We start from the raw sequence: 22,438 nt of genomic DNA, 5'->3' as shown, positions 1-22,438 counted from the left end.
GCACTGAGATTACAAAAGAAACACCCAAGCTTTTAAAGCAACATAGAGAAAATGTGCTAAGTTCAACTCTTGTGTCGGAGGACTGAGGTATAAGGTACTAAACTGGAACAGAAACAGTTAATTCTGAACCCCATTTTAAGTGACTGCCGGACAAGGAGATATCAGGAATAACTGGTAAAAGACAAGTTCAGGACTTATGTCAGCAAAAACTTATTCACACAACCATTGATTAATACCTGGAATAATCTTCTGGATAGGAATATGGGTGCCATGTTTTAGCACTAGGTTTTTATTGAAGAATGTGCTAGATGGATCAAATAATCTCCTTTTCTACCTTATGATCTTATTCAGCTTTTAACTTGTCAGCTTCTGCCATCAGAACTAAAAATAATTTATCTGGATACCTCTTTCTTCAATCAACCTTTCAATTGCCCTCTCAAGCCTACTTCACACAGACTGTTGTTTGATTCAATTTAGTGTTTAAGCAACCTTCAGGGATAAAGAGAGTTTAGACATCTATTGATCTTGCACTGCTGTTTCACAGAATGGAAGAGAAGAAGGATGTCTCTGAAGCTTCACAAGACTATTGGTTTGGGTTCAGGATAAATGTGGCTATCATGGGTTTTCAATTTTAAAAGGAAGTGACAGGATAGGAAAGAATGTTCTTTCATTCCTAGATCAAAGACTAATTCTGATCAATATTGTTGTCCATTGGTGATATTTAGGCCACAAGGCTGGATAAGACCCGAAAATAGGCTGGGAGATCAGGATGTGCGATAAACCCATTACTTCCGATGCAGATAGCGCACACACTTATGCTGCCTGCTCATTTCAGTGATTTGTGTGGGCGATGACATAATGATATTTTTGCTGGACTAGTAATCCAGAGACCTAGGGTAACACTCTGGGGACCTGGGTTTGAATCCTGCCACGGCAGATGGTGGAATTTGAATTCATTAAGAAATCTGGAATTAAACGTCTAATGATGAACATGAAACCATTGTCAATGGTTGTAAAAACCCATCTGGTCCTCTGATGGGAAGTGAAGGAAGTCCTTACCTGGTCTGGCCTACATCTGACTCCTGACCCACTGAATGCCCTCTGAAGTAGCCTAGCAAGCCACTCAGTTGTATCAAACCGAAAGGAATGAAACTGGATGGACTACCCAGCAACGACCTGGGCACCAGAAACAACAACGGCAATCTCAGCCCTGTGGACCCTGTAAAGTCCTCCTTACTAACAAACTCACTTACTAGTGCAAAAATTGAGAGCGCACAGACTAGTCGAGCAACAACCTGACATAGTCATCCTCACTGAATTATATCTTACAGATAATGTCCCAGACACCAAATCACCATCCCTGGGTATTCCCTTTCCTACCGGGAGGACAGACACAGCAGAGGTGGCAGCACAGTGGTATACAGTTGGGAAGGAGTTGTCCTGGGAGTCCTCAACATCGACTTTGGATCCCCATGAAGTCTCATGGCATCAGGTCTCAAGGCCAAGGAAACCTCCTGCTGATTACCACGTACCTCCCTCCCTTAGCTGATCCTCCATTGAACACCACTTGGAGGAAGCACTGAGGGTGGCAAGGGCATAGAATGTACTCTGGGTGAGGGACTTCAATGTCCATCATCAAGAATGGCTCGGTAGCATCATTATTGACCTAAAGGACATGGCTGCTGGACTGGGTCTGCGCCAGGTGGTGAAGGAACCAACAAGAGGGGAAAACATACTTGACCTCATCCTCACCAACCTGCCTGCCGCAGATGCCTCTGACCATGACAGTATAGGTATGAATGACCACTGCACAGTCATTGTGGAGACGAAGTCCTGCCTTCACATTGAGGATACCCTCCATCGTGTTGTGTGGCACTACCACCATGCTAAATGGGATAGATTTTGAACAGATCCAGCAACTCAAGACTGGGCACCCATGAGGCGCTGTGGGCCATCAGCAGCAGCAGGATTGTACTCGAACACAATCTGTAACCTCATGGTCCGGCATATCTCCCACTCTACCACTTCCACCAAGCCAGGGGATCAACCCTGGTTCAATGATGAGTGCAGGAGGGCATGCCAAGAGCAGCACCAGGAATACCTAAAAATGAGGTGTCAACCTGGTGAAGCGATAACACAGGACTACTTGTGTGCCAGCATAAGCAGCAAGTGACAAACAGGGCTAAGTGATCCCACTACCTACGGATCAGATCTAAGCTCTGCAGTCCTGCCACATCCTGTCGTGAATGGTGGTGGACAATTAAACAACTCACTGGAGGAGGGGGCTCCACAAATATCCCCATCTACAATGATTGAGAAGTCCAGCACATAAGTGCAAAAGATAAGGCTGAAGCATTTGCTACAATCTTCAACCAGAAGTGCCGAGCGGATGATCCATCTCGGCCTCCTCCGGAGGTCCCCAAGCATCATCGATGCCAATCTTCAACCAATTCAATACACTCCACATGATATCGAGAAATGGCTGAAGGCACTGGATACTGCAAAGGCTATGAGCCCTGACAATATTCTGGCATTGGTACTGAAGACTTGTGCTCCAGAACTTGCCGCGCCCCTAGCCAAGCTGTTCCAGTACAGCCACAGCACTGGCATCTACCCAACTATGTGGAAAATTGCCCAGGTATGTCCTGTATAAAAAAAGCAGAATAAATCCAACCCGGCCAATTCCTGCCCTAGCCGTCTACTCTTGATCATTAGTAAAGTAATGGAAGGGGTCATCAACAGAGCTATCAAGTGGCACTTGCTTAGCAATAACCTGCTCACTGATGCTCAGTTTGGGTTCTGCCAGGGCTACTCAGTTCTTGACCTCATTACAGCCTTGGGTCAAACATGGACAAAAGAGCTGAACTCCCGAGATGAGGTGAGAGTGACTACCCTTAACATCAAGGCTGCATTTGACCGAGTGTGGCATCAAGGAGCCCTAGCAAAACTGGAGTCAATGGGAATCAGAGGTAAAATTCTCCGCTGTTTGGAGTCATACCTAGCACAAAGGAAGATTGTTGTGGTTTTTGCAGGTCAATCATCTCAGCTCCCAGACATCAGCAGAAGTTCCTCAGGGTAGTGTCCTCGATCCAACCATCTTCAGCTGCTTCATCATAAGGCTAGAAGTGGGGATGTTCGCTGATGATTGCCCAAAGTTCAGCAACATTCGCGAGTCCTCAGATACTGAAGCAGTCCATGTCCAAAGGCAGAAAGACCTGGACAATATCCAGGCTTGGGCTGATAAGTAGCAAGTAACATTCGCACCACAAAAGTGCCAGGCAATGACCATCTCCCACAAGAGAGAATCCAGCCATCGCCCCTTGATGTTTAACGGCATTACCATCACTGAATTCCCCACGATCAACATCCTGGGGATTACCATTGACCAGAAACTGTGACTACAAGAGCAGGTAGAGGCTAGGAATCCTGCGATGAATAACTCATCTCCTGACTCCCCAAAGCCTGACCACCATCTACAAGGCACAAGTCAGGATTGTAACATCTAGTCTTGACTGTTGATGTATTCTTAGGTTTTTCTCTCTGTCCCTTCCTACCATTCTCTGACCCTCATTTTTCATATTACTATTTTGTTCTCCTGTCTTGACTCTACACTTTGAATTGCTACCTCTACCTAAGCGTGATCCCTCACCCCTCAAAATGCTGCAATGCTAACACCAAACCCAAAGTCTCCTTTTCGATCGTTGAATATATTTCTCTGTTGTACATTCAACTTTCGTGAAAAATACCCAATCAGTTTTTCAATTCCAGTGTCATCTTCTTGCAACAATACAGTCCCAATGCTATATCGCTTGTGTCAATGGCCAGCTTAAATTGCTTGGCATAATTGGGCACTGCCAAAACTGGTGTTGTAGTTAATACAGTTTTCAAACTATCAAATGCCTTCTGACACTCAACCATGATTGAAACTTCACATTCATAGCTTCACTTCACCCTTATACACTTCACACTGCTGCAAGCCTCACGCCTATATCTCTCAGCATGCACACAATGCCGGCTATTCAACCATGACAGTCACAATACCCAAACACACTGCATCATACTCACTGACGCACTTCTCTCTCTTTCTCTTTCTTGTAGGACAAGGTGTTGCATAATTTCAGGCATCAGCAGCTAACTGGCAGGGGCAGGCATGGCTGCATGTCCTCACCCAAATGGAGGTCATGCTGCTTACCATCATTGGGGTGGCCATGACTGAGGCCATTACCAGCATCAGAGCTGAAGCCATTGAAGATGATGACATGCTTATACACCATCTTCTTTTTGGGTGACATACAGAAAAAGGTTGGTGGGTGTGCAAACCACAAGGTTTTCGTGCATTGGCAGACCTGCCAGAAAACCTGCTGTCACTGGCAAGGAGCACAGAGCTTAGAGCCAATCCTTTCTAGCATGGAAACACTGGCCAACTCCACGAGATCTGCAGAGCCAAGGTGTAGTATCTGATGGTTGATGTCTCAGTTTACATTGCATCACAAGCAGAAGCCACCCAATGCCTGACTGCTGCAGTGGAAGCTTGGACTAAAGTCATGCAAGGTCAGCTTGTTGCCATGCATGCTTAGCTTGCTGGAATACATACTCTGACTAATGCCATTAAGGCTGCAGATACCAGCATGCAAAGGGACATGTAGGGTCTTAGTGCAGTCTAGCAATTTGTGTACCATCAGATTACTCGGATCGATAAGACTCCATTCCCAGGGAATGGTACAGACGCCATAGTGCACAAGTCCCGCTATTCTCTCTCAGGATGATGGTCTTCATCCTCCCACCACAACCAGCTTCCTTACCTTTGCCTCTCGGCCAGCCAGCCCAGACTGCTGCCCCCAATGCAGAGGTGGTGCAGCCCAAAGCTGGATCTTAGGCCAGAGCTGCACATTCTGCAAGGTCATCTGCAGTTCCCCCCCGACCACTGAAAGTCAGTAGCCTTCTGCCAGCCATGCTGCAACTCCTGGGGTAGCACTACTTAGGAGCACTAGGACAGGCAAAGGCACACAGAAGACAGGCTGAAGAGATGCTGCCAAGTCCCATGACATGGGTTAGTGAGTATGGTTACCCAGCATTAATAAATGACTATAACATTTTAAACTATCTAGTAAATTTTCAAGATATAATGTATAAAAGGATAGTGGAAAAGAACAAGAAAATGAGACTAAATAACTCTAGTTGAAGATCTAGTGCTGCCACAAGAACAGTGGTTCAAATGGCCTCTAAGTATTTTTTTCACTGTGCTTGTCAATTCCCTGCGGGTATTACTGAATACTCACTAGTGACTCAGAGTGACCATCTTTCCTTTGCTTTTAGGGTTGCTCAATTTCCTCTTTACAGCACCTTTTGGTAACCTGCTACCAAACATGCTAGCCAGTGGTTTCATAGTTTAATCAACCATTTTAAGCATCAATTGTGCACTCTAATAATTGTGAATAAGCTTCAGGAGGATGCAAACAAGTCAGTGTATATGTCAAGTGAAATTTAATGTCCACTTGGCTCAGTTGATAGCACAATTGTCACTGAGTTCAGAAGATTGAGTTCAAGCCTAATTTCAAGCAAGTTATCTAAACTGACACTTCATTGCAGTATTGAATGAATTCTGCATTGGTGGAAATGCTGCCTTCCTCTTGAGGCATTAAATCGACACTCTATTCAGTTGGCTGTAAACGATCCATTGACATTATTCAAAGAGCAGGGGCATCTCCGAGCCAGCACTTATCCCTTAAACCAATCCTACCAAAACAGGTTAATTGGCATTTATTTCAATACTGTCTGTGTGACCTTGCTATGCACAAACTAGCTATGACATCTGTTTACATGACAACAGTGCAAGCACTACAGAAGTAATTCAATGGTTGTGAGGTATTTTGAGCACACGAAAGGTTTTGTATAAATGTAGGTTAACTCCTTCTAATACTCAAGAGGTGATAACATTTTAGGAAGCAAAATAAAGAGGTTAGATTTACACTGAATGGTAAACCTTTAAAAAGTTTTTCAAGAAGCAGGAAAACTTAGGAGCTGAAATGCACAAATCTTTCAAATTGGGAAGAAACGCTGGTAAAGCTGTGAAAATAAGCATTTAGTTGCTTAGGCTGCGTATTGTATTGTATTGATATACTGAGTACAAAAGCAAGAGGTTGAAAGCAAAGACAAATCACTGGTTTTGCCCTGGTTAGTACACTCTGACACAGTTTGGTAACGACATCAAGGGCATGGAGATACCAAAGGACAGATTTATTGGGATATCAGGAATAAGAGGTTTTAATTAGGGAGAGACAGTACACAAACTTTGGTTCTTATCATTACTTTCACTGCTATAAAGAGGAGATCTAATATCAAAATTATGAAGTGATTTGAAACGATAAATAGTGAAAAACTATTTTAATTGAATGATGAGACAACAACTAGAGAGCATAAGTTATCACCAGCAAAATATCAAATATAAAGGTATGGGGAATTTTGTTTATGCATAGAGTCACAGACGTCTACAGCACAGAAAAAGGCCCTTCGGCCCATCGAGTCTGCGCCAGTCAAACAAGTACCTAACTATTCCAATCCCATTTTCCAGCACTAGGCTCATAGCCTTGTATGCCATGGCATCGCAAGTGCACATCCAAATAATTCTTAAATGTTATAAGGGTTTCTGCCTCTACCACCCTTTCAGATAGTGAGTTCCAGATTCCCAATACACTCTGGGTGAAAAAATTCTCCCTCATCCCCTCGAAACCTCCTGTCCCTTACCTTAAATCCATGCTCCCTGGTCATTGATCCCTCCACCCAGGGGAAAAGTTCCTTCTTGTCCACCCCATCTATGTCCCTCATAATTTTATACACCTCAATAATGTCCCCCCTCAATCTCCTCTGCTCCAGAGAAAATAAGCCCAGTCTATCCAATCTCTCTTCATAACTAAAACTCTCCAGCCCAGACAACATCTTGGTAAATCTCCTCTGCACTCTTAGTGCAATCACATCCTTCCTACAATGCAGATCCCAGAACTGCACGCAATATTCTAGCTGTGGCCTAACCAGCATTTTATAGAGTTCCAGCATAGCCTCCCTGCTCTTATATTCTATGTCTCGCCTAATAAAGGCAAATATCCCATTTGCCTTCTTAACCACCTAATCTACCTGTCCCGCTACCTTTCGGGACTGGTGGACATGCACACCAAGGTCCCTCCGATCCTCAGTACTTCCCAGGGACCTACCATTCATCATGTATTTCTGTGCTTTGTTTGTCCTGCCCAAGTGCATCACCTCACACTTATCCAGATTAAATTCCATTTTCCACTGATCAGCCCATCTGACCAGCCCGTCTATATCCTCCTGTAATCTAAGGCTACCCTCCTCACTACTTACCACCCCACCAATTTTCGTGTCATCTGCAAACTTACTGATCAATCCACCAACATTCAAGTCTAAATCGTTTATATATACCACAAACAGCAAGGGACCCAACACCGATCCCTGTGGAACCATACTGGACATAGGCATCCAGTCACAAAAACACCCCTCGACCATCACCCTCTGCTTCCTGCCACTCAGCCAATTCTGAATCCAATTTGCCAAATTCCCTTGGATCCCATAGGCTCTTACATTCATTATCAGTCTCCCATGCAGGACCTTATCAAAAGCCTTGCTGAAGTCCAAGTAGACTACGTCAAATGCATTGCTCTCATCTACACGCCTGGTCACCTCTTCGAAAAATTCAATCAAATTGGTCAGACATGACCTCCCCTTAACAAAACCATGCTGACTGTCCTTGATTAATCCCTGCCACTTCAAGTGTAGATTAATTCTGTCCCTCACAATTGCTTCCAATAGTTTCCCCACCATGGAGGTTAGGCTGACTGGCCTGTAGTTCCCTGGTTTATCCCTTCCTCCCTTCTTGAATAACGATACCACATTGGCTGCCCTCCAGTCCTCTAGCACCTCTCTTGTGGCTTGAGAGGTATTGAAAATTATTAGCAGCACCCATACTATCTCCTCCCTTGCCTCACTCAACAGCCTGGGATACATTTCACCAGGCCTGGAAATTTATCTATTTTTAAGTCTGCCAGACTACTTAGAACTTCCTGCCTTTCTATGCTAATTTCTTCAATTATATCACAGTCCTTCTGCCTGATTTCCATACCCACATCGTCCCTCTCACTTGTGAACACCGACACAAAGTATTCATTTAGAACCCTACCTACGTCTTCCAGCTCCACACACAAATTACCACTATGGTCCTGAATGGGCCCTACTCTTTCCCAATTATTCTCTTACTCTTAATGTACTTGTAAAATAACTTTGGATTTTCCTTTATTTTACCTGCCAATGCTTTTCATGCCCCCTTTTTTCTCCCCTAATTTCCATTTTAAATTCCCCCCTACACATTCTATACTCCTTTTGGGCTTCCGCTGTTTTGAGCCCTCGGTATCTGCCATAAGCCTCCCTTTTTCTCTTTATCCAATCCTGTATATCCCTCAACATCCAGGGTTCCCTGGATTTGTTGGTCCCATCCTTTGTCTTTCCTGGAATATGTTGGCCCTGTACTCTCCCTATTTCCTTCTTGAATGAGTCCCACTGCTCTGACGCAGATTTACCTAAAAGTAGCTGCTCCCAGTCCACTCTGGCCAAATCATATCTGACCTTATTAAAATCGGCCTTCCCCCAATTTAGAACTCTGATTTCTGGCCCATACTTGTCCTTTTCCATAACAACCTTGAATCTAACAGAGTTATGATCACTATCTGCAAAATGCTCCTCCATTGATACCTCTACCACTTGCCCAGCTTCATTCCCTGAAGATAAGTCCAGGACCGCCTCCTCTCTTATCGGACCTTCTTTGTACTGGCTTAAAAAGCTCTCCTGGATGCATTTTAAGAATTCCGCTCCCTCTAAACCTATCACACTATGACTAACCCAGTTAATGTTGGGGAAGTTGAAATCCTCCACTATTATTACCCTATTATTTTTACACTTCTCTGAAATTTGCCTACATATCTGCTCTTCTATTTCTCTCTGATTGTTTGGGGGCCTATAGTATACTCCCAGCAATGTGATTGCTCCTTTTTTGTTTTTCAGTTCTACCCATATGGCTTCATTTGAAGAGCCTTCTAAGATGTCATCCCTCCTTACTGCTGTAATTGATTCCTTGATCAATATTGCGATACCCCTTCCTCTTTTACCTCCTTCCCTGTCTTGCTTGAAGATACTGGAATATTGAGCTGCCAATCCTGCTCCTCTCTCAACCGTGTCTCTGTGACAGCAATGACATCATACATCCTTGTGTTAATTTGTGCCCTCAACTCATCTGCCTTATTTGTCAGACTCATTGCATTAAAATAAATACCATCCAACCTTGCCAAATTCCTTTGTGCCTTAACTGGCCTATAATTTCTATGCCTTTCAGACTCACTTGCCCTCTATTCTAATTTTGGCTGCTGAACCTCCTCTCAGGATCCCATCCCCCTGCCAAGTTAGTTTAAACCCTCCCCAACAGCACTAGCAAACCTCCCCGTAAGGATGTTGGTCCCATAACGGTTCAGGTGCAACCCGTCCGTCTTGTACAGGTCCCACCGCCCCCAGGAATCTAAAGTCCTCCCTCCTGCACCATCTCTGCAGCCACGCATTCATCTGGACTAACCTCCTATTTCTATACTCACTAGTGCGTGGCACCGTAAGTAATCCAGAGATTACTACCTTTGAGGTTTTTTTTTAATAATCTGCTTCCTAGTTCCCTAAATTCTACTTGCAGCACCTCATCCCTCCTTCTACCTATGTCGTTGGTACCAATATGTACCACGATCGCTGTCTGTTTGCCCTCTCACTTTAGAATGACCTGCAGCCATTCAGTGACATCCTTGACCCTGGCACCAGGGAGACAACATACCATCCTGGAGACACGTCTACAAAACGCCTGTCTGTTCCCCTTACTATCGAGTCTCCTACCACTATTACACTTCACCTCTTTTTCCTCCCACCCTGTGCAGCTGAGCCACTCTCAGTGCCATGAGCATGGCTGCACTCCCTAGAGGAACCATCACTCTCACTATTTTCCAACTCAGAAAAACGGTTCTCGAGCGAGATGTTTCCTGACTACCTGCCTGACACCTTTCTTCTGACTGATGGTCACCCATTCTCTCTCTGTCTGCACTTCCGTAAGCTGTGGGGTGACCACGTCTAAAAACGTGCTATCCACGAAACTCTCAGCCTCGCAGATGCACCTCAGTGCCTCCAGCTGCCGCTCAAGCTCCGAAACTTGGAGCTCAAGTAGCTGCAGCTGGTGGCACTTCCTGCACATGTGGTCGGTCAGAGAGCAAGGAGTGTCTAGGACATCCCCCCTGTTGCAGGTGGTACATAACACGGGACTGAGCTGCACTGCCATGCCTCTAGTTGAAAAGAAAACCCTTACTTTAAGTTAAATACAGTAAAAAAGTTACATTATTTATATACTTTAAATAAAATCTAGAACTCTTACCTTTCCTTAGCTTAATCTATTTTAAACTGGTGAAAAGCACTTACCCACTACTCACCACTCAGCTCTCAACTTTGTGCTGACATCACTTTTTGAAGCTTCCCCGCACTCACGCTGGTTCTGATCTCTCCACTGCTCTCTTGCGCTGTCTTGTGATGTCACTCCTGTTATTTTCAACAAGAACTGACTGCAGGACACTCTTCCCAGACTGCTTCACCACGATGCTGACTGCAGGACACTCTTCCCAGGCTGCTTCGCCGCAATGCTGACTGCAGGACACTCTTCCCAGACCTGCTTCACCGTGATGCTGACTGCAGGACACTCTTCCCAGGCTGCTTCACCATGATGCTGACTGCAGGACACTCTTCCCAGACTGCTTCACCGCGATGCTGACTGCAGGACACTCTTCCCCAGAGGATTTTTTTTTTAATATGCGGAATGCTTTATCATGATTCCATAATATAACAAGACAACTCCAAATGCTGGAAATCCAAAATACATGCAGGAAAAAAGCTGAAAATGCACAATAGGCATAACAGCCCTCTTGTAAAACTTGAGAATTTTGCCCAACATTTGAAGCCTTTTACAGAAGTTGAAGTAGGCACACAAGGACAGATTTTCTCACTGAATGCACCAGTACGACAGCCATGGATTGGGAATCAGGCAAGTCTGCCAGCTAGCCAAAAGAAAAAAAAACTGCCAGATGCTCTTGTTAATAACAGTCCTAACTTCAATGCAAATTGATGCAAATAGCTGCAATTTCCTGTAATTTTTGCGGGGAATGCACTGACAACTTTGCATGCCCCCAAAAAACAACCACTAGAGGGAAGGCATGTGTTACTCTTTGGAACGTTGGATATTTCAAGGTGTGCCGTACTACTGTGTTTGATAGTGCAGTTTGATTCATTTTCCTGAGTTTTTACTTTTGCATTACTTGTCGCTTTTGTTTAGACTTTCTTTTTATCATTTTTCATCCCAGTTGAGCACTATAATACTATTGCCAAATTCAATTTTAATTTCCCAAATAAAATATCGGAGAGCGGACATTCTTCTTGCATTGAGAAATTTGGATAGTTTTGTATCTCTCTCTGGTTCTTTGTTTTACTCTCTCCCTCTCCCAACCAACATGCAGCAAGAACTCACTTTACAATTACCACCCTCACTATTTTTTTTGAAGGATCATGCACCCTGTTTTTACCAAAGTGCCACTGCATCATCTTCCCTGTCCTACTGCCCACATGACAGCTCAATTATTTTAAGGACTGTTGTGAGCCAGCCTTGAAGGAAGGTGTGCACATGCATTATATCCCCACAATTATTTTGCCAATGTTTAACAGTATTTTTTGTGAAAGATCACAAAATATTTAAGTTGCAGTTAAATTAAATTACCACAAGGGGTCATGAATGTATTAAAAATAACCAAAATGGGTATAAAATATATTAAAAGAAAGGCAGGGGGTAAAAAAAAAGAGAGCAAACCAAAATAAGTCTATCAAATCTTTTCAATTACAACAGGTGCTGGTCCTCTAGTGAAAAAGTCTTTCTGGAAAGTGTTAGTTTCCATTTTTCTCCCGTAGCATTGAAGGGCAGAAGAAATGAAGATTCCAAATATGAACATATAAAAGTATCAGTTCACTGAATTTACTCTCTGTTGCCAAGCAGAATTAATACATAGAAGGTACAAAATTGGGCTCGGTAGCACATGCTTTTTGAGCCACTATCAGGCCCCTTAAGATTCCAATAACACATCTGTGGCACACACTTCTGTTGCAGAATAGGCTGCTCCACCAACTTCATCATCTGAGGACACTGCAGCAGGACATACATGCAACCTCATCTCCAGCCAACTGGCACTTGCTTTACCTATTCCCCCTGCCATGGCTGCAGCACACTTGTGCATGGTGTCTCACCATATGCAGGACTGGCCTCTATGCTATCCTCTCAATCATACGCAGTGTCAGTATCTGTGCTGATGACTGTGACTCCAAGTGACAATGCGCCTTCATCATTATTGCCTCATTGCTCTTCCTCCATTGACTGGGCAGGCTGCAGTTCTTGGGTGTGTGAAAATAAAGAGAACAAGGGTTATGTTGTGGTGAGGGGAGAGGAGGAAGGAAGAGGTGCATGCTCACACCATCAGCAGCTTCTCAATCAGACTGTGGAATGAAGGAGAAAAGGAGGATAAGGTATGTGGTTTTCTTCACCTTCAATAGCTTTAGCCTGGCTGGTAGTTACAGCCTAAGCAATAGCCCTTCATGGCCAGCAGCAACTCCTCTATGAGGGTTAGGACATGCAGACATGCCTCTCCCCCTCCCGTAAAGTTCCTGCTCCCTCCAGTTGTGCGTCGTCTTCTGCAGCAAGAGAGAGGAAAATGTGCCAGTGAATGACGTGGAATCTATTTGGGTGATGTGGCTGTCATGGCTGAATATCTAGCGGTGTGTGTACAAGCTGAGAGATGTGGGCTTGAGGCCATTTTTTATTCTTTCAACGGACGTGGATGTCACTGGCTAGGCCAGCATTTTTATTGCCCATCCCTAATTGCCCTCGAGAAGGTGGTGGTGAGCTGCCTTCTTGAACCGTTGCAGTCCATGTGGTGTAGATACACCCACAGTGCTGCTAGGAACGGAGTTCCAAGCAAAATATGCAATATTCTTAAGTGTGCAAGGGTGTGGTGAAGCATATGAAACAAAAACGGGAAATGCTGGAAATACTCAGCAGGTTAGGAGAGAGAAACAGAGTTAGCTTTCAATAAGATTTCAAAACCTGAAACAATAACTTTGTTTCCCTCCTCACAGTTGCTGCCTGATATGTTGAGTATTTCCAGCACTTTCTGTTTTTATTTCAGGTTTACAGCATCTGCGGAATTTGCTTTTTATGTTGTGTGAAGCCCATGAATGTTAGAAATGAGTCCTGATTGGTAGAGATTTTTGGGAGGTGAGCGTTGTGGGGTGGTAAATTGAGTAGTCACTGAGGCTAGTGGTGCAGTTGATGGGTCATAGCATTTGAAGATGCATTCACAGACTTCAACCACTTTGTGAGTGCATTCTGCATTGCATCCATGTTCTTAGAGCTATACTCGTGGCATTGACCTCCTCCACTTTCTCTTGTCACGGAGTCCTGAGCGTCTGTTTGGAGGGCCTCCAGCCTCTGTGGATACAGGATATTTCTCATCCATTCTATCTCCAGTGCAGCATTTGAAAACGCTCAGTACCCGCTCTTTCCTAATGTTGTTTATTGCACAGCACACTATTCCCAATCCCCTCAGTACCTCCGACAGCCCCTGTAGAATCTGAGTACAACGTGCCATGGTTATGCAGAGAATCATACTTAAAAATTCTGCAGTGAGTCCAATCTACGTTCTTACGTTCTACAATCTTTGTTCTATAGTTCTATCATGGATGGGAGAGGTCTGGAGGGTTATGGACTAGGTGCAGGTCAATGGGACTAGCGGAATAATATTTCGGCACAGACTAGAAGGGCCGAAGGGCCTGTTTTCTGTGCTGTAGTGTTCTATGGTTCTATGGTTCTACAACTTGAGTCTGCAATCTGTCAGTGACAGACCTGTGGTCAACTCCAATGCTGTCTCAGGAGAAGCAAGCGGTTCCTAAACAGTGTGCGTTAACACTCATCCTTAGGTTGTTTTTATTAGTAAGGAAAGGTTGGCCCATACACAGTCCATGTAACAGCCCCCCTTATATCTGCTGTCAATACAAATATGCCAAATTGGTGGGAAACCCATGATGCGGTCGGACCAGATTACACAGATTATGCCCCAAAAATATCATCGCTCTGAGCTCACTGCAGAAATTTTATGTAAAACTCTATGCATGCATTGTATATGGGCACATGATACTTGCCTCTTTGTACTGAGATTCGGCAGTGACCTTCTCCATCAATAGCCTGCAACTTCTGTTTTGAATCACAAAAAGTGACTTGAAATACTTATAGGGTTACAACATTCGAAACTTTCACCACCTCCTATGTAACTATACTTGTTTATTTGACAATTCAAGTTGCTCAAACAAACAAAACATTCAGCTTAGATGTGAATCCCTACCAGGAATGAGCATATGATTTGAATTCTTGGAAGCATCACCAAACCAACAATGAAATGTTTTGCGAAGTCTTATGAATGCTGACTCTATAGTGTCCATGCTTCAATCTTTATATGGTGCAGAAACATAGTTGGAAAAATTCACCATGATTCTGGTTCCTGACAAGATTGCCCATTTATTACTACAGTTTATTGAACTGTTCATGACGGGCCTGCAAAGTGACATTTAACTGTTTCACGGTACATTTTGAGATCCCAGGCATTTCAGACCACTATGGGTACTTAAAGATAGAAAAAGTATTTTTAGGAGCATTATGGCTTCAATTTGTGATGGTTCTCAAGTGCTATCTAAAATTTGATGGGTGCAACTAAATGCAATAAAAATAGCAAGTGCTGGAAATATACAACAGGTCTGGCAGCATCCATGAAGAGAGGAACAGAGTTAATATTTCGAGCCAAATATAACTCTTCTTCAGAACTGAGGGAATGTATAAACGTGATGGGTTTTATGCCGTTGAAAAGGAGGAGGTGGAAGAAGAACAATACAGAAGGTCTGGTATAGGGTAGAGGGCGGAAGTGATTAAATAACAATGATGTCATGGAACAAAAAGCAAAGGGAGTGGGTAGTGGTTAGGGAAAAGAAACAAAGCACTTGTCCAGACTGAATGTGAATGGTAGAATAAGCAAAAACATAAAAAACAAGATTAAGACCAGCTCATAGCAGAAAAACAGAATCAAAACGGGGGACAGAATTCATGGTCCGAAATTGTGGAACTCAATTGTGGAACTCAACGTAGAGTCCAGAGGCTGTAAGTGCCTCACTGGAAGAGGAGGTGCTGTTCCTCCAGCTTGTGTTGGGCTTCACTGGAACACTGCAGTAGGCCGAGGACAGACATTTGAGTGCGAGAATAAGGTGGCAAATTAAAATGGCAAACAACCAGAAGCTCTGGATCATGCTTGTGGTCTGAGCGGAGGTGCTCCACAAAACTCTCACTCAATCTGCGTTTGGGTCTTCCTAATGTAGAGGAGACCGCATCGTGAGAAGCAAATACAGTATGCTAAATTGAAAAGAAGGAGTGTTTGCAGCCTTGGATGGTGAGGAGAGAAGAGGTAAAAGGGGTGTTACACTTCCTGCGATTGCATGGGAAGGAGCCGTGGGAAGAGGTATCGTAGAGGGAAAGGTTCTTTTGGAATGCTGACGGGGAGGGGAAGATGTGCTTGATGGTGGCATCATGCTGTGGGGTGGGAGAAGTGGCGGAGGATAATCCTTTGAATGTGGAGGCTGGTGGGGTGGAAAGTGAGGACAAGGGGAACCCAGTTGCGGATCTGGGAGAGAAGGAGTAAGATCAGAAGTGCAGGGAAATGGGTCAGACACAGTTATGGGCCCTGTCAACCACAGTGGGGAGGAATCCTCAGTTGACCAAAAAGGAAGACATATCAGAAGCATTGTCATGGGAGGGTGCATCATTAGAACTGATGCAGAGGAGATGCATTCTCCCAATTTCTCCATTTCCATTGCATCCTCCACCTTCAGCATAATGCCGCCACCAAGCACACCTTTCCCTGTCAGCATTCCAAAGGGGCCATTCCCTCTGCATCACCCTGGTGCACTCCTCAACGCAAACTCGAAAAACAGCACCTCATCATCTGATTAGGTGCTTTACTGCCTCCTGGGCTCAATGCCGAGTTCAATAATCACAGACCATGAACTCTGTCCCCCATTTCAACTCTATTTTTGCCATGTGCCGGTCTGAATCTTGTTTTTGCTTTCAGACAGAGCCGTTCATTATTCTGCCATTCACACTCACTCCAAACAAATGCTTTATTTCGTTACTACAACCATTACCTTAGCCTTTTGTTCCATGAAATATTTGTTATTTAATCTCTCCAGACCTCTAACCTATCACTGGCTGTCAGGAAGATATAATAATTCTTATTATGTTATTGGAATTTATTGTAAAGTAGAGTAATAATGGGGTCTGTGTCTATTGGGGGGTGGGTGTGTGTGTGTGTGTGTGTGTGTGTGTGAAGGCTTTGATTTATTAGAAGATAAGCTAGGTTTCATATGTTAAGTAGATGTAAAGGGAACATTTGCATTTTTAAATAAACCTGACTAGCTTGAACTCAGAAGAGGGTGTGAAATGTTTCACCTAGCCAGCAGAAGTTAAGAAACAGTGTTTATTTTTCAAAAAGATTACTGGTAAAATTGGTACTATTAGAGATTTTTATTATCAGAGTGGTAAAGTCCAAAGACATAGTGAAACAATGGGAATTTGCATTCAAATGGGAAAATATGCATAAAGGAGCGAATGTTGTGTGTAAGGTCAGACATTCTAAGATCTAACAAGTGTGAAAACCTCCAGCATCTGAGCCTCAAGCTGCCGTCTATGAAGAACTGAAGCCGAGAAAAACTCACAATGAATTGGATTGTTCAGTGTATTATGTTTCTTTGCCTGGGACTTTTAAAATCTGTGCCTTACTGTTGTCTTAATGAAAGTGTAGCTGGGAGTTAGATTAACTAGGGGATTTAGAAGTTATTTTAGTAGTAATTTACTGATTTATGTATATGCTTGAAATCATTTCCTCTATTAATAAAGGTTTAATTTAGTTTTGTGAGAAACCTATAAGGCTTGGTAGTCTTATTACTGATGAATCCAAGGCACACATCTCAAAATTTATACAAATTACAAAACAATTGTTTCAAGTCTCCCTCTGGGATTTGAGCAGCTCAGCATTTACCACAACACTGACCGTCCCTTTTGTTCTTCCTCCTCTCCCCCCTTTCAATGGCATAAAACCCATCATATTTATACCTTCCTTCAGTTCTGATATTCAACTTGAAACATGAACTCTGCTTCTCGCTCCTCAGATGCTGCCAGCCCTGCTGAGTATTTCCAGCAGCTTCTGTTTTTATCTCAGATTTCCATCATCTGCAGTATTTTTCTCTTAGCTTAGCAATTATGCAAGTTACAGGTTGTGGAAACACAGTAATCCCTCAGAATTTGGACTCACTACTGCTTGTTCCCTCATCAAAACCTGCCATTCCAATGTGGTAAGTATTTAAAACACTGTTGGCTCAGGGAAATACACACATCACAGCAAGGGCTAATCATTTCATGTGAAACCGTCGCAGTTGAGTTTGGTATGTTTCCTTCTTATATGCAGGAAATGACCATTTCTCAATTTTAAATTAATTAATTCTCAGTAAGAATTAATTTGACTGTCTATCATTTTGTTCTTAAAAAACAAACAATTCTGTACCTGGCCTGTATATGCAAAATCCAGAGCTTGTTTCAGACCCAGGCTGGTCACTCCATGTAGGCTCACTTCCTCAGCAACACTCTCCACCATACACAGGCTAAACATGGCCTGAAAACAAAGATAAAATAAATTCATCTCAAGAGTCAATTACATAGAATGTATGTGTATGTATTCTAACTTTTATTGTCACTTTGCATATGCTAGAATTAATCTCTTACAATCACCAAAAATATTGCAGGTGCATACTTAATGCTGGGACTGCAATTCACATTTTCAATATGGTTTGTCGTTCATAAGATCATAAGAAATTGGAGAAGTAGGCCATTCGGCCCCTGGAGCCTGCTCTGCCATTCAATAAGACCATGGCTGATCTGATTGTGGCTTTAACCCCACTTTCCTGCCTACCCTCCCCCACACCCCCCCCCCCACCCCCCCCACCCCCCCCCTCACCCATAATCCGAGACTTCCTTGTAAATGAAAAATCTACTTTACTGAACCTTGGATTTATTCAATGACCCAGCCTCCACTGTTCTCTGGGGTAGTGAATTCCAAAAACTAACTACTCTTAGAGAAGAAATTCTCCTCAGCTCAGCCTTAAATGAGACAGCTTTATGTTTGAACTATGCTCCCTGGTTCTAGATTCCCCAACGTGGGGAAATATCCTCTCAGCATCTACCCTGCCAAACCCCTCAAAATTCTATGTTTCAATAAGATAGTCTCTCATTCTTCTAAACTCCAATGAGCGTAGGCACATGCTCAAACTTTCCTCTTAAGACAATACCTTCTTACAAGGAATCAGACTAGTGAACCTTCTTTGAACTGCGTCCAATTGTGGTGTAGTGCCAAATTACGCGGTGCAGGAACACTTTAAAAAAAATTATGTTGGTCATATCATTTTTAAATTTACTACTGTGTTGTTTTCCTATGGATTAATCATTTTAGTCCCCATACATCAGTAAACTATGCTTAAGTAAAAAATATTAGTGCCGGCAGGCATTTTATTTCCAACCATGTGGTATTTTGAATCATTAGTCTTTAGCATAGCTAGAATGTCATTATGCAACAGTTTAATTATTTAATTCGTGCCTATTAAAAACATCAATTACAGAAAACTTTATTTACTTCTGACGGGGGAATGGTATAGAGAGGGATCACTGCTTTTTTTGATTTATATTAATAACCAAGACCTGGGTGTACAAAGCACAATTTCAAAATTTGAAGATGACGCAAGACTTGGAAGTACTGTGAACTGCGTGGAGCATAGAGATAGACTTCAAGAGGATATAGACAGGCTGGTAGAATGGGCAAACACGTAGCAGATGAAGTTTAGTGCAGAGAAGTGTGAAGTGATACATTTTGGTCAGAAGAACCAGGAGAGTTGACATAAAATAAAGGGTAAAATTTGAAGGGAGAAGCAGGAGCATAAGGTAAATGTGCATAAATCATTGAAGGTGGCAGGTCAGGTTGAGAAAGCAGTTAATGAATAATACCGAATCCTGGGTTTTATAAACAATGGCACACAGTACAAAAGCCAGTAAGTTATGAACCTTCATAAAACATTGGTTCAGCCTCAATGGGAAGGATGCGAAGGCTTTAGAAAGGGCGCAGAAGAGATTTATGAGAACGATCCAGAGTATGAGAAGCTGGGGCTGTTCTCCTTGGAGATGAGAAGGTTGCGAGGAGATTTGTTACACGTGTTCAAAATCATGAGGCATCTGGATGGAGTAAATGGGGAGAAACTGTTCCCGTCGGCAGAAAGTTGAGAACCCCAAGATGATTTTTTAAAAATTCATTCACGGGATGTGGGCTTCACTGGCATTTATTGCCCATCCTTAGTTGCCCTTGAGAAGGTGCTGGTGAGCTGCCTTCTTGAACTGCAGTAGTCCGTGTGGTGTAGGTACACCCACAGTGCTCTTAGGAAGGGAGTTCCAGGATTTTGACCCAGCGACAATGAAGGAAAGGCAATATAAATCCAAGTCAGGATAGTGAGTGACTTGGAAGGGAACTTCCAGGTGGTGGCATTCCCATTTATCTGCTGCCCTTGTTCTTCTAGATGGTAGTGGTCGTGGGTTTGGAAGGTGCTGTCTAAGAAGCCTTGGTGAATTCCTGCATTGCATCTTGTAGGTGGGGCACACTGCTGCTACTGTCCATTGGTGGTGGAGGGGGACAGTGTTTGTGGATGTGGTGCCAATCAAGCGGACTGCTTTGTCCTGGATGGTGTCAAGCTTCTTCGGTGTTGTAGAAGCGGCACTCATCCAGACAAGTGGGGAGTAATCCATTACATTCCTGACTTGTGCTTTGTAGATGGTGGACAGGCTTTGAGGAGTCAGGTGATGAGTTACTCGTTGCACGATTCCTAGCCTCTGACCTGCTCTTGTAGCCACAGTATTTATATGGCTAGTCCAGTTCAGTTTCTGTTCAATGGTAACCCCCAGGATGTTGATAGTGGGGGATACAGTGATGGTAATGTCATTGAACATCAAGGGGCGATGGTTGGATTCTCTCTTGTTGGAGATGGTCATTGCCTGACACTTGTGTGGCACAAATATTACTTGTCACTTGTCAGCCCAAGCCTGGATATTGTCTAGGTCTTGCTGCATTTGGACATGGACTGCTTCAGTATCTGAGGAGTAGCAAATGGTGAACATTGCACAATCATTAGCGAACATCCCTACTTCTGTCTGACCTTATGACTGAAGGAAGGTCATTGATGAAACAGCTGAAGATGGTTGGGCCGAGGACACTAGCCTGAGGAAGTCCTGCAGTGATGTCCTGGAGCTGAGATGACTGACCTCCAACAACCACAAACATTTTCCTTTGTGCTAGGTATGACTCCAGCAAGTTTTCCCCCTTTTTCCCATGTACTCTAGTTTTGTTAGGGCTTCTTGATGCCACACTCGGTCAAATGCGGCCTTGATGTCAAGGGCAGTCACTCTCACCTCACCTCAGCAGTTCAGCTCTTTTGTCCATGTTTGACCCAAGGCTGTAATGAGGTCAGGAGCTGAGTGGCCCTAGCGGAACTGGGTGTCAGTGAGCAGGTTATTGCTAAGCAAGTGTCACTTGTTAACACTGTTGATGACCCCTTCCATTACTTTAATGATGATCGAGAGTAGACTGATGGGGCGGTAATTGGCCAGGTTGGATTTGTCCTGCTCTTTGTGTACAGGATATACCTGGGCAATTTTCCACATAGCCGGGTAGATGCCAGTGTTGTAGCTGAACTGGAACAGCTTGGCTAGGGGTGCAGGAGCACCAGTCTTCAGTACCATTGCCGGAATATTGTCAAGGCCCCATAACCGTCGCAGTATCCAGTGCCTTCAGCCATTTCTTGATATCACGTGGAGTGAATCGAATTGGCTGAACACTGGCATCTATGATGCTGGGGACCTCCAGAGGAGGCTGAGATGGATCGTCCACTTGGCAATTCTGGCTAAAGATTGTTGCAAATGTTTCAGCCTTATCTTTTGCACTGATGTGCTGGGCTCCTCCATCATTGAGGGTGGGGATGTTTGTGAAGCCCCCTCCTCCAGTCAGTTGTTTAATTGTCCACCATCATTCACGGTTGGATGTGGCAGGACTGCAGGGCTTAGATCTGATCCGTTGGTTGTGGGATCACTTAACTCTGTCTATCACTTATGCTTATGCTGTTTGGCATGCAAGTAGGAGTCCAGCATTACATACTGGCATACCCTGCACCAATGAAATAAAAAGGTGAAGCATCCTCAGGCCATGACAACAAAACCAGATTTACATCATTTTGACAAGTACAGACTATTTACATCAACCTCTTTGGTCTTAAGTCCCAGACCAGTATACAGCAACTAAACAAAAATGAACATAAAATCACCCGTGACCTGTCCCTCTTGTGCTCATGGTCCCTTTAACTTACGCTTGTGAGTGCTAGAGCTAGGTGCTCCCCCCTCGCTGGCACCAGCATTGGAGGCAGCCTGCTGACTCTGCTGTCTTGTTGGCCTTGATGACCTTGGTGGTCGTCCTCTGGCCAGTGGAGCCTGTGCTGGCCCTGCCTGGGAGGGAGTGGCCAAGCCACAGCTGGCATCTCCTCAGTCGCCGCATCTTCTCTGAGGAGGAAGAGAGGGGCTGAAGGGAGAGGAGGCCAGGTGTCCCGATGCAGCTTCCAGGGGAGGGACCTGTGGGAGAAGAGGCACAGGCACAAGGGACACACGGCGAGCAAGAAGTCACAGGCAGAAGCGGCTGCAGAAGATGCCGCTATCCTGCTACCAGGGTTTACATGCAGCGATGCAGTACCTCAATATGTCTGAGGTGCAATGCCGAAGGAGGCTCCGCCTTTCAAGGGAAACCGTGACCTCCATCTGTCAGATGATTGGGCCTGAGATCAGCTCTGACCATGTGGGTGGACACCCCATGCCAGTGGCCCTCAACATCCATGCCTCCGGCATATTCCAGGGGTCAGTGGGGGATCCGTGTGGAGCGTCCCAATCAGTTGTCCTCAATTGCGTTAAGCTGCTGACAGATGCTGTTCAGGCGGGTACTGAAATTTGTTCTTTACCATATGGATGAGACCAGCCAGGCTGAGCGAGTCAGGGGCTTTGCAGTGATTGCTGGGTTCCCCCACATCCAGGGTGCCAACAACTGCACACATGTGACCATCAAGGCGCCAGCAGGTCAGCCCGGTGCCTTCA

At 44.2% G+C, this 22,438-nt stretch overlaps 1 protein-coding gene across 1 annotated transcript in view; it reads right to left on the bottom strand.

The window, feature by feature from the left end:
• Window positions 1–22,438, bottom strand: part of klhl32 (kelch-like family member 32) — a 251,413-nt gene that overhangs the window by 171,753 nt on the left and 57,222 nt on the right. Inside the window, exon 3 of the mRNA XM_078541315.1 lies at window positions 17,778–17,885. Within this exon, the coding sequence (XP_078397441.1) occupies window positions 17,778–17,885 (108 nt within the window). The remainder of the gene's footprint in view (window positions 1–17,777; window positions 17,886–22,438) is intronic.

This window comes from Cetorhinus maximus, chromosome 5 (assembly GCF_964194155.1).
Source record: "Cetorhinus maximus chromosome 5, sCetMax3.hap1.1, whole genome shotgun sequence".
Lineage (NCBI taxonomy): Eukaryota > Metazoa > Chordata > Chondrichthyes > Lamniformes > Cetorhinidae > Cetorhinus > Cetorhinus maximus.
This window is presented reverse-complemented; position numbering and strand designations above follow the sequence as displayed.